Here is a 16477-nt window from a genome sequence, read left to right on the forward strand (position 1 = left end):
AGGCATGGCACAGTCAGCGACTTCAATTCAAAGTTTTTTATTCAAAGTAAAAAAAAACAAAAACAAAAAAACACTTGGGCAGGTTGGTGGCGCTCTACACGAACTTGGGCAGACGCTTGGGGCTGAGCGGGATGTATGTGGACATGTCGGAGTGCTGCGCCGTCACCCAGCTCATGACGTTCGCCCGCCGCAGCTGGGAGTTGGGGCCAAGGAAGGGAAGGAAGGGTTAAACAACAAGATGAGTGACAGCAAGGAAAGTGTTAGGAAGGATTTCATAATGGCTTTAAAAAGACGAGGCGAGGGCACCTGGTGGGCTGGACTTTGGTGTCATCTTCGTCCTCCGAGTCGCTGGAGATGATGATGACGCTCATAGCTGGGCTGGGCGTGTCAGAGATGATAATGGGCTCCGATGCGTCGCCCATGCCATGCACGGGGGAGGACACAGGTCTGGCACAGGGTCAGAGGAGCACGTCAACACTCTCAACACACACTGCACACTCGAGTGAACACACACAACCTATCACCAAAGTGTGATGCCACAGAGCCATCCAGCACTTGTTACAACAGTTGTACCCACAATGCAGACCCACACACTAGACCAGTAGGTCTCGAGTCCTGTTCTAGGGTTCCCTTGCACTGAATTAGTGTGGAGTTTTAGCGTTAATGCCAGCCATTATAAAGTGCAATAAGAAGCAGGGAGTACCTAGCCCGGCTCTCTGCTTGGCGATCTTTTGACCTCTTGAACCCGCCCTGCTGTGCCGGTTGTCCCACCTGGCTGTGCTGGGCGAGCCAGCTGCTGAAGGTGTCATTGAGGTTGGCAGCTGTGCTGGCCCCGCCCCCCGCCCCACCCCCACTGCCAAACAGGCTCTTGCTGCCATCACACCCTGTGCACTGCCGATTGCAGATCTCCATTTTCTGGAAGCAAGATTTCACACTGCAGCGAGAGAGAGAGAGAGAGAGAGAGACACGGGCGGGGGGCAAGTTACAGTACTACCATTTGGATTTGTAAATTAAGATGGTGTTCCTTAATTTTTTTTAAAAACTGTGACATGTAGATTGGAAGGCCTGGAACAACTCACTGGGCACTTTGAGGGAACTGGAGGAGGTGGCTCATGGTGACAAACGGGTGCTTCAGGGCCTTCATCGGCGTGATCCGTTTGTCAGCGTCCAGCGTGAGCATCTTGTTCAGCAGGTCGATGAACTCCCGCCGGTCTGCCTTCTCCGCCGAGACGTCTGCGCCTTCCAGACTGGTCGCATTGACCTGCGTGAGAGACCCAGGGGTGAGTCATATTAAACACCAGCAGAGGGCACCGATCCACCTAAGACGCAGCAAGTTCTGCAGCAAGTTACTATGCATTGCTCTGCCTTTCGTAGATGCCGTTCTCCAGAGCGATTCATGTGCGTTCCTCATTATAACGGCACGAACGCTCGACCTTTGAGCTAGCACCTTGCTCAACCTGCTCTACAACGTGAGCCGTGGAAGCTGTTTCTCACGTTCTTCAAATTCACATCACAACAGTAAAGCAATGCGTACAGTTATGTGCACAAAAGCCAAAATAACCTGCATCATGTCGTCAAGACAGGTGAAAATGTACTTCCGTGTCTCTTTGGACTTGATGCCATGCTCTGCCTCATGCTCTGAAGGCGTCTGGAGAAAGGAAAGAAAAAAAATCAACCATTCAGCTCCACCATAAAGTTACATGACATCATTAAGTTACATCCCTTATGAAACAAACACATGGTATTTGGCATTTAAAGACTGGCAAACCTTGAGTCTCCACAGGGGGCAGCTGGAGTCAGGGCTCCTGTGGAAATAATAGTTGCTCTTGGTCCCTGCGCTCAGCAGGTACTCTGCTGGTAGGCCCTGCGTCTGGGAGATGTAACGGATCTGCAGAGACACCACACGGCAAGAGGATTACGACTTTATTTTGTGTTCATCCTTCCATTTTCAAAATGCATGTATAAAAAAAAAAAGAAAAGAAAAACAGGCCATAGAAACTCTTATTTATATTATTCCTAAAAATAAGCTAGCCAAAGCAGTAGCTAAAAGCTCAAACCATACATTCACTCTCTTCCTTGCTAGCCATTATGGACTCCCTAACAAACTGCATATTTAGAAGAACGGCCATTTCCATTAGCAACACTACGCCACTCTTTTCACAAACAAGATTTACGTCTTCATCACACAGTGAGAAAAGTGTGAAAAGAAAGTGAAAGAACCGACCCCAAATCAGCGAAATTCTACAGAGCTCCGTGAATCCAAGCCCAAGATGCGTGAAAAAGACTAGGCACAGCTCAAAGGCCCGTGTGCTTACCTGATCATATTCAGAGGCTCCCGGATACAGGGGGGAGCCCAGAAACAGCTCGGCGATGACACAGCCCAGCGACCACATATCCACGGCCTCGCAGAAAGGGAGACCCAGGATGATCTCAGGTGACCTAGACCAAAAACACAGATATCGCCATCATGAAATCAGTCTCGGCTGATTCCGTAGTTTGTGGTGATTCGGCGGCAATTGCTTTAACACAAACGGTGCTGAATTCATTCATGAAAATGTAAAAGGTTTAAATAGTATTTTGTTGATGAGTCCAGGTTTTTTTTTCCCCCCTACACACCACTTTACATTACACACCCACTATTCTAACATGGAACTATATGCAAAAATGCACTGACACTACAATGATGTTCTGTTTTCCATTAAGTAAATACAGAGTATCAATGCAGTTAAACACTGTTACTCGGTAAACAACACGGTTAATTAACGGTATAGCTACAATGCAACAGCAGTTTTGTACAGACATGACCAATACTAATATTACCAAAGCCTGCAACTCGGAGCATCTTAACTAATCTCAGACATTGAAGAGGGTTCATCAGGTATTTTGCTAAATAACAGCACTCACATGAATCACTAAAATTAAACCACTTATAAATCAAATATGAATCAGTCGTGCTCCAGTTAACTGTAATGCTTATCACGATTTTAATGTGTAGCAGGGTCATCGCAACTGCCAAAATGTGCAGCTCTACTCTAAAGCACACTCGAGTGCAACAAGTGCACACTTATTTCTAACACGCCTCAGCACGTGTCCCTCACCGGTAGTATCTGGTCTGCAGGTAGCTGGAGCACACGGCCTCGGAGACGTGGCTAGCCGAGCCGAAGTCGATGACTTTGACCCTGTACGGCTGCCTGACGGGGTCCACCAGCATGATGTTTTCGGGCTTGAGGTCGGTGTGGATCAGGCCCAGGCTCTTCAGCTTCATGAGCGCTTTGGCGACCTGCTGCAGCACGGGCCGGACGCACTTCAACAGAAGCGGGCTGAACATGCTGTCCTTCAGGAAGTCGTAGAGGCTCTGCCCCAGCATCTCGAACACCAGGCACATGTGCTTCTTGTGCTGGAAGCACTCATACGCACGCACGAAGTTGAACTCGTCTGCGTTCTCCCTGCTCAGCCGTCTCAGGATGCTCACCTGAGGAGGAGCAAATGAGGAAAGACAGATTTAATTTTTCTGCACTTTTTTTTTTAATACACATCCAAACAGGTATGGCTTATGCAATTGTAGCTAAGCCTTCTTTTTATAGTAAGCTTCAAGCTGTCGATGTGTTATCTGAACTAGTTCCTACTGATGCTTTGAAAATTAGAACTAGTGTGCTGATACCAAACACAAGTGTTTTTGTGCTACCCTGGCTGTATACAGATTCCACAGTGTGAGTTAGCACATCTGATACCAACAAACAGAATCGGGGCTACAGCTGATTCCATATCAAAAGCTCCAAAAAAGCAGGCAAAACTTTCCCACCTCGATCTGACCCTGTCGAGCAAAGAATGGATGGTTTTTCAGGATCTTGATGGCAACCATTTCATTGGTGTCCTTCTTGGAGCATTTGGCCACCTGGCCAAAACTTCCACAACCAAGGTAGTGCAGAACCTCGTAGCTGTTGGAGGCAGAGCAGAGGATTTCATTCTGCACCAGCTGGTATTCGCAATCACTTATCGATTTGCTGCTATCTGCGGTACAACCGGAGTACGCAATGGACTGGGTGGAAGAGGTGGTTGTTCCGCTCCTGGCCACGCGCTTGGACAACGAAGGGGTGTAGAGATCCTCCAGGATCTGTACGCTGTCGCTGCTGTGTTCCCCTTCTCTCTTCCTCTTCAGGCTGCACCGCTTCTGACGGGCGTCTTCTCCCCGCTGGCTGGACGACGACGCAGCCTTGTCTGAGGCTCCAGAGGGGGAAAAGACCAGGGCAGGTAAGCCATCGGTTGAACTGAACCCTGGATCCGAGGGCCAGGGCGTCCCCGGCCGAATCCGAGGACCAGGACTCCGCAGGTAGTAATTGCTCTCGAATTTTACTTTCTTGGCGATCCCACTGGAGGAATCTGAAGGGGAAGAGAATATTCCTTTAGGGAAAGATGAAAACAGGGCCACTAACCAAAGGAATGCTATGCAGATCTAGTTAGGGGCTATATTCAAAATTAAAACTAAAACAGCAGATTTAAAAAAAAACAACAACAACAACAACAACACGATCTATGATTTAGCTAACGCTAGCTAGCTAACGCTAACGCTAACCGCTAGTTAACTTCATAACTTACCCTCAGTGTTGATTATTTTCCCACCTTTAACCTTACGGAAAGAAGGCTCAAGAAAACCGAACGGATATAATTCATGATCATCCATGTTGTTCTGTGGTTCTTAATTTAAAGAATTGAAATTATTAGCACGCTATATCGACCGGAGTGAGAAGATTTCCACCAAATATCAATTCGCTACTCTACGGACTCTTCGTTCCATGGCAACAAGGTGACATGGACAGGTGTAACGTCATAAAATGGAATTTCAAGTGCACGTATTGAACCTCGCCAGTAGACAAGATAAAAGCTCACATTTATTTTACTCTTTGTCCAGACATAATCAAAACTAGTGTCTGCTTGTCCGCCTGCTGCACCTACGGGCCCAAACTGGCAGACTCATATAAATCACTTGATAGCATCGAATATTAAGTACTACATTTATCAACATAACATTTCTTAGGACTAATACATGTACCTGCTTACCGATTTCAGCCGTCTACATGCATCCGTTCTCCAGAATCCCACGCTAAATATTTCGTGCTTTTCTGGTAAATTTCCACAACAATCGTGCCTGTCATTTTAAATGGCATTTTAAAACATGCTTCCAGTATAAGATAACTTCAGATTTTGTCAAAGAAAATTCAATTACATAAAAAGTGGGGTGGGTGACTATTATTTACTTCATATGTTTCCTGGGCAAGTGGCGTGAAAGGCAGCTGTTTCAACAAATGGAGGAGGTGTAGATGAAAACGTAGACCCTTCACTTGTCTTATTTAGTTCTCCTTTTAACCGTTTAAAGGTCCGCGTGCTGTCAATCAGCTTCCCATTTATTTGACGCTGTTTGGCGAAACTCATGCAGCCATAAGAATGATTTGAACGCCAATACTTTTGGACATCATGGAAAGGAAGAGGCTTATTTGAGCTGAAGTTTATGTGGAGTTGTTTGGGAGCTTCTAGCATGGACTAGCTACAATGTATAAAGTATACTATTTCTTTACAGTATTATGGTATAGATTCTGTGGATTCCATATATACATTAAATGTAAAATGTTGCCCAGTTATGTCAGAAATAGCAAACAAAAACCACAGGCTCCAAGTTACTGAAAGAGAAGTATTAAATGAGGTCCTGGTAGAGCATACGTGCAGGTTTGTCAGACATGTTCATGAGGAGTTTAACTGAAGCAAAATCCTCATCACACACCCAAGGAGTCAAAGCCTGCAAAATCCCCAAGTAGCAAGACTGCATCCAGGTAGCACTTGCTGATGGAAAGCAAAAAATAGTGCTGTATCCTGCTCTGTGCCTCATCCACTGTACCAGTCTCTTAGTATTGGACTTAGTGTGGTTAATCAATCTTTGACTGTGCTGATTACATTTATGTCATTTAGCTGACACTTTTATTCAAAGCGACAATTATGACTGAGTACGATTTGAGCAATTGAGGGTTAAGGGTTTTGCGCGGGGGCCCAACAGTGGCAACGTGGCAGTGAACCAGCAATCTTCCGAGAACAAGTCAAGTACCTTAACCGCTGAACTACCACTGCCTGTGTTTATATATTGTACTATTTAAAGATTTTGCAGTTACTTGGATTTTGTCAATATAGCAACATGCCCTCAGTCCAGCAGAACAGGAAATCTGAAACCTGATAAATTACCTGTTTCAATTTTTGTTTTCTATTTTAAACACACACAATCCCAAAAAGATTTCTCTGTAGTAATACAGTTCACTACTATAGTTATAGAATTAGCTCCAATTAGCCCATAATATCCCTTTAAATTAAGCCAAAATTCAAAGTCTGAGGTGAAGATCCTATAAAGGTTACATAAGAGCTTGATGTTACATGTGTTTTGAACAAATACTGCCACTAAGTGCCAAAGAACTATTTTTTATAGTTACACCTCCCATGGAATTCAAAATACAACAATCAACTTGTTAAACACATTAATCACACATTGCATTTGAGATACATTTAATACAGTTTGTTAGTCTGTTTGTAAAAAACACTATTTTTAAAAAAAAATGAAGGCATTAAAACAAACAATAAGCCCAGAAACTACAATAATCAAGTTCAATAATCGAGCTGATGTTCAATGTCCGAATCCCTCATGTCTCTCCGTGTTCCTCTTCCTCTCACAGGTAAGGATACAGGCTTTCCTCTGGCCGAGCGAGTAGGCCACGGGCCAATGGTAGGGCTGGTCAGGGAGCTGGTGACGAAGGGAGCTGCTTCCTGATCTATCGTGGGATGACATCACAGACTGCTGGACCTGTAGGAGGAGCCAAAACAAAAAAAAGGGCACCAAGATATCGATAGGTATGTCAATATTCCCAGGCCCCAGCTAAACTACTGCCCAACATTGGAAACCTATTATAGCGTGTAATTATTATGAACCTATTATAGCGTCTAGATTCCACTATTACTGCCTCGTAGTAGCAGGGCTCTGCTGTACTATAAATGTGTTTCTGTCTTCTACTAAAAGTCTCTTTTGGCAGTGTAATTTATTTTGGTCAAATGGCTGCATGACCGTTTTCAAAACAAATTTATAGAGGTGTTGGTGAGGTGATCCTTCCTGAGTTCCCCGGCCAGCAGAGCATGAATGACCTGAGTGGGCGAGCAGCTCTGCACCATGGCACCGAGTGCAAGGTCCTTGTCCTCCCTGATGAAGAGGTTGCTTTCGCCCGCCTTGTGCGGCAGCATGCAGGCAACCAACTCCGCCTTGGCGTCCATGGCCCTCCACAGGTCGGTGGACATGTGCGCCAGTGTTGTCATGGAAGCACGCGACACCATGGAGCTCAGATTCTTCAACTGAGACAGTGGACATGGGGCTCAGGTGTTCAGGCACTCCATGGGGATGTGCCTGTTTAAACACGCCTATCGGACTCATCCGATATGTGGCAGATTTACTTGGTGTGTCAGAGAAGGAAAAGCATCAGTTTTTACTACCTACCATGTTTAAGGACAAGATATTCCTCGCTAGAACATTCCAAATTGACTCTTCATCAGGTTAGAACCATTTTGGTCACAAAACAGAGCAATTCCAGCTCGGACAGCAAAATGCGAAGCTCCTTTTTGGGCCATTGTTTATATGATTTGATTAGAGAATCTTTTGTCCCTGAGAGGGCCCCTCTGGACCACAGTCAGGCACACATCGTGGAGCTTGGGAAGCAGGATGTCAGTGTGGTTCTGGGCCAGAGACTGCACCAGAGTCAAGCTCCCCTTCTTCTTCTCCCTAAAACAGCGTTAGAACACGGTGTACATACCTGGTGTTATGATATCGGTAATGCTAAACAGGTTTCATTAATAAAATCAACTTTTAAAAACACAGAAACAAATGTATTCGCTGTCAGGGTGACCCTCACTAATTTTTATATTTATTTTTCCAAAGCATGCCATTTGTGTATTTTTAGGTATGCTCTGTAATTATAGCTCTTTGCCACCTGCCTGAAGTGGGGCCGCTCTTCTCTGACAGCAGCCTGTGGGCCGCGGATCCTTCGCTCTCTCTGGGGCTCATCCAGTGGTGGGAAATGGCTCACAGAGGAAGCATCTGCCTCAGAGTGGGAGCTACTCTGGCTTTTCCTCAGGAGATCAAATCAAAAATCAAAATCAAAAGTTATTTATATAGCGCTTTTTAGAACAGATGTCACAAAGCACCTTTACAAATGTCCAAGTCCAAGCCACCAGTGAGCAAGCTAAGGCTGACATTGGCAAGAAAAAACCCCACTAGAGCATGAGGAAGAAACCTTGAGAGGAACTAAAACTAAATGGTGGGCCCATCCTCCTCTGGCCGACAACAGTCACCACAATAATAACAATTTAAAGAGAAAAATATAATTATAAAATGAAAAAACAAGTAAAGTGTCTTGGTACAAGTAAAGAACCTGCACCTTTCGATCTAAGCAGACATGGTGGTTTATAATGAACTAAGAGTTCTCTAAGGAACTGTGGGGCAAGACCATTCAATGCTTTGTAGGTAATTAGAAGTATTTTATAATCAATATGAAATTTTATTGGGAGCCAATGTAAAGTATCTTAGATAGCCGTGATGGATTCAGATTTTGTCGTTCTAGTGAGCACTCTGCCTGCTGCATTTTGAACTAGCTGGAGCTTGTTTAACCACTTAGTAGTACAGCCTAATAGTAGGGCATTACAATAGTCCAATCTTGAAGTAATAAATGCATGGACTATCTTTTCTGCATCATGTGAGGAGAGCATGTTTCTAATCTTAGAAATGTTCCTAAGGTGGAGAAAGGCCTTCCTAGAAATATTATTTACATGAGCTTCGAACGAGAGACTGGGATCCATGATACCTCCAAGATCTTTATCTGTTAGGGAAGATGTGACTGTGATTTCACTGAGGTTCATTGAGTAATTAGAGGATCTAGCTGTCTCTGTGTCTAATAGAAGCGCCTCTGTTTTGTCAGGATTAAGTGAGAGAAAGTTTCTCAACATCCTTTATGCATTCGGTTCTGATTCAGATATGCGCTTAGCTGCTGAACTACAGCTTTTTCTAGGATCTTGGAAATAAATGGTAGGTTTGAGATCGGTCTGTAGTTTGACAGCTGACATGGGTTGAGGTTAGATTTTTTGAGAAGTGGTCTGATTACTTCAAATTTGAATGATTTAGTAACGTAGCCAATATTTAAGGATTAGTTTATTAAATTTAGTAAAGGTTCAATTACTTCAGGTAGAATTTCTTTAAGAAAGTGTGTGGGCAGTGAATCTAGTAAACACTGGAGGACTTTGAGCGTGACATCAGATATGCAATTTCTGGCTCTTGGATAGGTGTAAAGGATTCAAAAGTCATTTTTGGCTTGGTTGTTCTTGGTTGTACCTAAGTAGTTGCCCGATGTCATATTAATGCTCTTAACGTTATCTCTAATGTGCTTTATTTTCTCATTGTAGAAATTCATGAACTCCTTACTACTATGGTGGTGATGTAATCTGAGCATTGGTGTCAATCTTATTCTTAGTTAGATGGGCAGTTGTACTAAAAAGAAATCTAGGATTATTTTTTTCTTTTTCTATTAGGTTTGAGAGATAAGCTGTTCGAGCGGTAATAAGTGCTTTTCTAAACTTGAGAAGGTTCTCCTTCCATGCAAGCCGGAAGACTACAAGCTGTGTGGCGCCATTTACGTTCAATTTTTTATTTAAAATGTGAAAGTGTTTTGATTTAAATTGCAAATGTGGTCATTATACCAAGGTACCAATTTTTTGTCCCTAATTTTTTTATTCTTAAGTGGGGCAACATCATTAAGTGTGCAGCAGAATACTGATTCTAAGCATTCAGTTATTTGATGAAGTTCTGTGGCGTTTGAGGGCATCCTAGTCACAAATAATATGTCTGGGAGACTGCCAATGTCATGTTATGGCCCCACCCCCTCCTCAAACGTCTTGGTTTGTGTGTGTTCATCCGTGTTGCCATGTCCTCTCGTGTTGTCCACCTGTTCTGCATTATGTGTAATCGTCTTTAATGTATATACATCTCCTGTGTCGTAGTGTGTTTGTTGATGTTTAAGGTGTACAGAGCATGTGGGTTGTTTTATGTATCATTCGTGTGTGTAATAAACGTCTGGTTAATCGTGCCTCTTCCCCGCATCCTGTTTACCTCGAGACGTTACAGAAACACCAACCGAAGAAGGATGCCGGGGAAGGGTAGGAAGAAGGGGAGGAAGGGGAGTAGACACACTTCCCCAGCTCGTGCATGCAATTCCCCCGTGTTCTTGGCTACCCTGCTGACTCCCACAATACGGGAATGTGGTCCTGGGACGGAAGTGGAGGAGTCACAAGGGACTGCGTCCGACTATCATGACTGGTATAATGATTTCCAGTCCTCGGAGTTGTGTGCAGCAGAATACTGATTCTAAGCATTCAGTTATTTGACCAAGTTCTGTAGGGTGTGAGGGCATCCTAGTCACAAATGATATGTCTGGTAGATTGCCAATAAAACCAGGTGCAGTGGCTGATGTGATTGTGCGTACATAGTTCAAATGAAATGAAGGAATGGTCTGAGATGGAGTAGTATAACTACATCTACACCATAGCTCAGTACTAAGTCAGGCGTATGTCCACCAGAGTGTATGGGTTCTGTTATACATTGGGTAAAACGAACTGATTCTAATATAGAACTAAAGGCCCATCAGAGGGTCTTGGCCACTATCAAAGTGAATATTGTTGAAATCACCAACAAAAGTGTAAAGGAAATCTGCAAATTCCTTAATAAATTCTGAGTAGCGTCCTGGTGGCCTGTAGATGCCAATTACTGGAAGAGGCTGGATGGGCTTTTTATCGCTGGCTACATGATTTATGCTAGTAAAAATCATTTCAAAGGCTTTCTGGTTTATGCTTAATGTGTCAATAGAAATAACTGCAATGTCACCTCCACGGCTAGTTAGACGAGGGTGGTGTACATAGCTGTAGCCAGAAGGACACGCTGCATTTAAAGCTATGTACTCGTTTGGCTTGATCCAGGTTTCTGTTATTAAAAGTACATTACATCTATGATCTGTTAGTATTTCAGTTATCATGAGCATTTTAGACGCTGATGATCTAACATTTAGCAAACCCAGCTTTAGATAAAAGGAGTTTTCTGTGAATCAGTTACTTTAATACTAATTATGTTATTAAGCGCATACTACAGCATCGGACATCGCCTTCGCTAATTGACACACCTCTTCAATATTATTTTCAGTAATCTCTGACTGACGAAGGCGTATATCGTTAGCTCCTACGTGAATAACTATCTTAGAAAACCCATGCTTGCCTAAAACCTTAACACTACCTGCAACATCTGGCGCCCTGGCACCTGCTATACAGCCAACTGTTGCTGCTGGTCTCCCTAAAGGCCTGCTAATTTCACGTGTCGCAAAATAAAGTCCCCTATAACCAGAGCACTTCTAGCGCTTGAGTCTTCTCCGTCAGACTAGCAATTCAACTACACTTCTCACAGATAAAACAATCGCTAAAGACGAAGAATAAACATGTTGCAAAAAGCAAAATGTTAACGTTACTTACGTTTCTGGTAGTTCCTTAGATGTAGTTTGTGATGATAAAGTAGTTTTCGATGGAAGTTGCCACCATACCTGGTATGGTATTAATCCACAAAATAGCACATCAAATCGAATTATTTGGCCAGTACAGGGTTATGCAATATTCCCTCACCTCAGAAAAATGCAACAGCTTGAATTCCTTAACTGATTAATAATTTAAAAAAAATCTTTCCTAACTATAAAAATATAGCTTACCCATTAGAAAGATTAAACATCCAGTGTGTGTACCCTGGCATGTTAATATAAAGGCAGCTCCGACTGGAATACGTTTAAGCGGTCTCGGGCGCCATCTGCTGGCGACTTGGAGTCCTTATCACGCTCTCATTTCTTTTATATGGCGGGACAAGTGTTTTGTTATCCTACCTATCGAGCAGTCCTACCTAGATTTAATGCACTTATGTACATTAGTATTCGTCCAGGCTTCTGGTGTTTATTTTGGATGTATATATTATAATTAGGCTACTGTGGACATTTTCTATTTTGTAAAGCTACAGCACCTGTACTTCACACACGTGTAATAATCGGATCTAGAAAGTTGCCAGCCCTGTTAAAATATTAGGTTTATAGTATAATAGTTTAATTAAACAGACAAAGCGTTAATCACAATCATTTGCATGATGATTAATCTTGAACCAAAAATCTCACCGGGAGCTGTAGTTCTCTTTACAGACACACACCCAATAAAACTATGCTTGATCATTTCTTGTTGATAGCCACTGACTATAGGATCAATAGAATAGTACAACCAAATAATCTTTAATGTTTTGCTTTACTGTTATACAATTTAGAATTGCGATGTTACCCTTTTAAGAAGAACTGAACACACTGTGATAAGAGCAACTGGATGTAGCTTTATTGACATGCTGGTCAAGGACTCACATCTAATATGTTTAAAATACATTAATTGAGGCCAAATGCAGCATAAAAAACTTTTTTAATTTATACAGAACCAAAACAATCAACATTAAAATATATAATATATATAATGTATAAAAATATGGGTATTGTTAAAAAAAAAAAAAAAAAAAAATACCTAACCCTAACTCTACCCTAACCAAACCCTAATCCTAACCCTAAACCAGTAGCACAGACGTGTGTCCCAATTTGTCTGGGACAGCAATAGATAGATAGATAGATAGATAGATAGATAGATAGATAGATAGATAGATAGATAGATAGATAGATAGATAGATAGATAGATAGATAGATAGATAGATAGATAGATAGATAGATAGATAGATAGATCGATCGATAGATCGATAGATCGATCTACTTGAAAAGAAATGTGAGCTATGTCCTATTTTCCTTTCTTTACTGCAACACTGTCATGGGACCCAATGTTAATGACTTTCTTTTGTTCCACTTTCCCACTGTTCACTTTACTATGTTATGAGATGCTATGAAAGGAAAAATAAAACATGCCACAACTACTGTACGCATAATAAAGCACAAATAGAACATGAAAGTCCAAACTATTGTGATCTTTGGCGTCCAAGAGCTCGTCTGCGACTGCCTCTTGCTGTAGTTGTGACAAGTCACCACAAGAGGTCTCTGTTAAAGCAAACACACAAAAAAGACAGGTCTTCTGTGACCTACGGCATTAATTCTGCTTACTCCAGATACAAAAACAAGTATACAATTTTGCAAAAGGTGCAGTCTTGTATGTGAGATTTGTTTATAGATCTGGGAAATGTCAAAGTATATGTATCCATACCCTGCCTGTTCAGACACAGAACAAATGTGTAAATATAATAGATAAATGCATTTATTATAATAATTTTAACAGAATTCAATACATATATTTTGCATAATTGATGAGAGAAACATTATCAAATAAAACCAAGACAAACAGCTGGAAAAGAATCGCGAGGATCCCTTTTTTAAGTGCACACTGTTCAAGTTCAAGTTTGGTTTATTCGTCACATACATAGTCATACACAGTATAACTGTTTGCACAGACAGCAGTGTGAGCCACTGCTAACCAGACTGGATCTGCTTCTCCAGAAAGTTGGTTATTTCAGTGATCAGTAACATATAATTTTCTAATTTAAGGCATATGTTTTGAACAGTTTGCATACTTTTAGGGCACGCACACTGGCTTTGAAAATTACGTGAACTGGCTTTGATGTGGTATGAATGAACAAACAGAAATAAAATGGATCATTAACAATGCATTGGTCAAGGAATGTGCAGTCATGCAACCCGCAGTCCCTCGCTCGCCCTTGGCCAAAACTAGTCGAGGAATAGCAAACCCATTCCTGATACGGTAGGCTTGGACAAAACTCCAGTTGTTTCTGCACAGTCCGAGTTCGCTACATCTCAGCGCCACCGAACCAGAGACAGTAAATCCTCTGGCACTGCAGGTACACGGGCATCTCGTCGTTCACGGAAAAAGCAGGATGTGGTTACTTTACAAGTTTTATCACACTAGGTTCTTGTCCGTTATCACACTTTGGGCCCTTAACACTTTTCAGTGCATTCCACATCTGAGAGTGCTGTTGGGGAGGGGTGGATTGTAATTTACAGCTTTTATCTGAAAACCATTTCCTTTTTTCCCACCTACACTTCTTTCTTAAAGCCGTGTTTTACGGTACTTCACTCCTTTAGTTCACAGTCGTAATTGTAAGCGATACATCTAAAAACTTTTGTCAGGACCTCTGAACGAACATGGACATGGCTCATCCGTTTTGAACAGGTAAGCAATTCAGTAATGCTTAACTAATTCATGCTATACTTTATATTAGTATAAGTTACTAAAAAGGCTGACATGTATCTAGCTATTTATTTATTTAGCTAATGGTTGAAATACTTTATCATGCGTTATATGATTTAACTCGGTAGAGCTTAGCGTCATAATTAATTTTTAGGTCTAGATAAAACATACATCTTAACAAACGATAATTACATATTATGTACATTATGTACGTATCTATTCTTTTTGCGAGCTAGGAAAGGATATTATCTTTATTCTGATTATTTTTGATCAATATCAAATATGACCATTGTGTTTTAGAGTACGTGAAACATTTTGATTGACTGAAACTCGATGGCTATTCTTATTCTCATGGCTAGCTATACAGAAAAACTTGAACTTCGAAGTAGGTAATTCTATTTACTTAAATGAATCATTAAATGATGTGACATCTATTTGTTCTGGTAAAGAAGATACCATCATGATGATCTTTTTATGCTCACGGTTTATAATTCTATTTTATGTATCTCCGTAGGTTCACACAATCACGAGTTCCTTGTTCCTGATAACATTGTATGGTGTTATACATGTTGGCAACCTCTGTATGATGAGCTGATGAACAAAATAAACCCGAGTTACAATTTTTTTCAGTTTTAAAGGCCACTAAAGTCTTTTGCAGCTCCTCTTCATAAAAGATCTCATCTATATTTTCCCCATCAAAATCCCGTAATTTGTATACAGGAGGGTCTCTCCTTAGACATTCAGAAACGGTAAAATATTCATCCATAAAGTGATTCATCCTGCTCGTACCCTTTCTCAAAATGTCTTTTTAATCGTGACATTCTGATGGTATCACCGACTCTAAACTTCAATCTTAGTTTTTCCACCTTTTTCGGTTGAAACAACCCATACAAGGTTTTAAACACTGTGAAGGAATTTCCTTCGTTCACTTCAACGGGTTTCATTTGAATGCTTCTGTGAAAGCTGTTGTTATAAGCATGAACCAAGTCTTGTACCACATCGATGTATTTTCTCGTATTGATGGCTGTGAAGTATCTCCACATTCTGGTTTTCAACATCCTGTTGAACCGTTCACACACTGATGCTTTTTGTCCCGTCCCAGTAGCAAATTGATTGACGTTGTTTTTTTCATTAATGTTTTGAAACTTTTATTAAAAAATTCTTTCCCTTCATCAGTCTGAAGTTTTTTAGGAACTCTGCCTTCTTTTAGAATTGAAACAAAGGCTTTGGTAACCTCAGCACCTGTCTTGTTTTTCATCATGCATACCCAAGCATACTTGGAAAGTATATCTATACACGTTAGCATAAATTTCATGTTCCCGTTATGTTGGTCATGTCCACCAAATCGGCCTGGCATTGTTCATCTGTGTTTTTTTACAATGACTCTGTTTCTTTTAAATTTCACAGAGATTGGTTTATGTAGCATGTATGCATCCTGAGCTGCTAACCAGTTTTTGATTTCCTTATCATCAACCCGTTTACCGATTTCATCCACCACGGACCTTTGCAGACTCTTGACCCCTCCATAGGATCCTGGGTTTGAAGGAGTGTAGTAAATATTTTTCAGCAGACGTTCAGTCATGGCGAAATGATTGAAACACAATGAAAAGAGTGCTAGATTGGATTATGGTTTTATTAGCATCTTTTCAGCAAAAGAGGTTATGTTTATGTTACATTCAATTAAAAATGAAAGCATGCAATCAAAGGTTTTATATACATCAACCTTTTCATCGTTACTTAGTTTCAAAACACATACATCTATTACATATGTGAATATATATATAATATATGCCCGTTTTTACATTCATCGGGTTTTCAAACATATGTGAAATAACATGACATATATATATATATATATATATACATATACATATGTGTAAAGGATAACATGTATTATTGGCTGGGTGGACTACATTATGCTAGTAAAAATAATTTCAAAGGACTCGAAAATCATAACCAGCTTTCTGGTTTTCCTTAGTCACTTAATGGTTTCTACTGCACATGTATGAATAATATCAGATTACTCTCCATGGTCAAGGCTGTCACCTAAATGAGAAACCACAGCCAGGAGTCTGTGGGTGCCGGTGGGTGCACATTCCTGCAACCAACAACTACATCTGTTTTTTTCATACGATTAACTGAAAAT

The 16477-nt window shown here is 41.4% G+C and overlaps 1 protein-coding gene across 1 annotated transcript; it reads right to left on the bottom strand.

The window, feature by feature from the left end:
* Positions 1 to 94: 94 nt before the first annotated feature.
* LOC145655597 (homeodomain-interacting protein kinase 1-like) lies at positions 95 to 7323 on the bottom strand. The gene is made up of 10 exons (XM_081709090.1): positions 7206 to 7323; positions 3803 to 4218; positions 3099 to 3472; positions 2316 to 2439; positions 1769 to 1888; positions 1562 to 1648; positions 1080 to 1261; positions 704 to 934; positions 321 to 447; positions 95 to 193 (listed from the first exon to the last, which is right to left on the bottom strand). The coding sequence occupies exons 1-10, from the start codon at positions 7321 to 7323 to the stop codon at positions 95 to 97; spliced, it is 1878 nt and encodes a 625-aa protein (XP_081565216.1).
* Between the last annotated feature and the right edge of the window lie 9154 nt (positions 7324 to 16477).

The sequence above is a fragment of the Electrophorus electricus genome, unplaced genomic scaffold (assembly GCF_041902795.1).
Source record: "Electrophorus electricus isolate QZ-2024a unplaced genomic scaffold, ASM4190279v1 Scaffold29, whole genome shotgun sequence".
Classification (NCBI taxonomy): Eukaryota; Metazoa; Chordata; class Actinopteri; order Gymnotiformes; family Gymnotidae; genus Electrophorus; species Electrophorus electricus.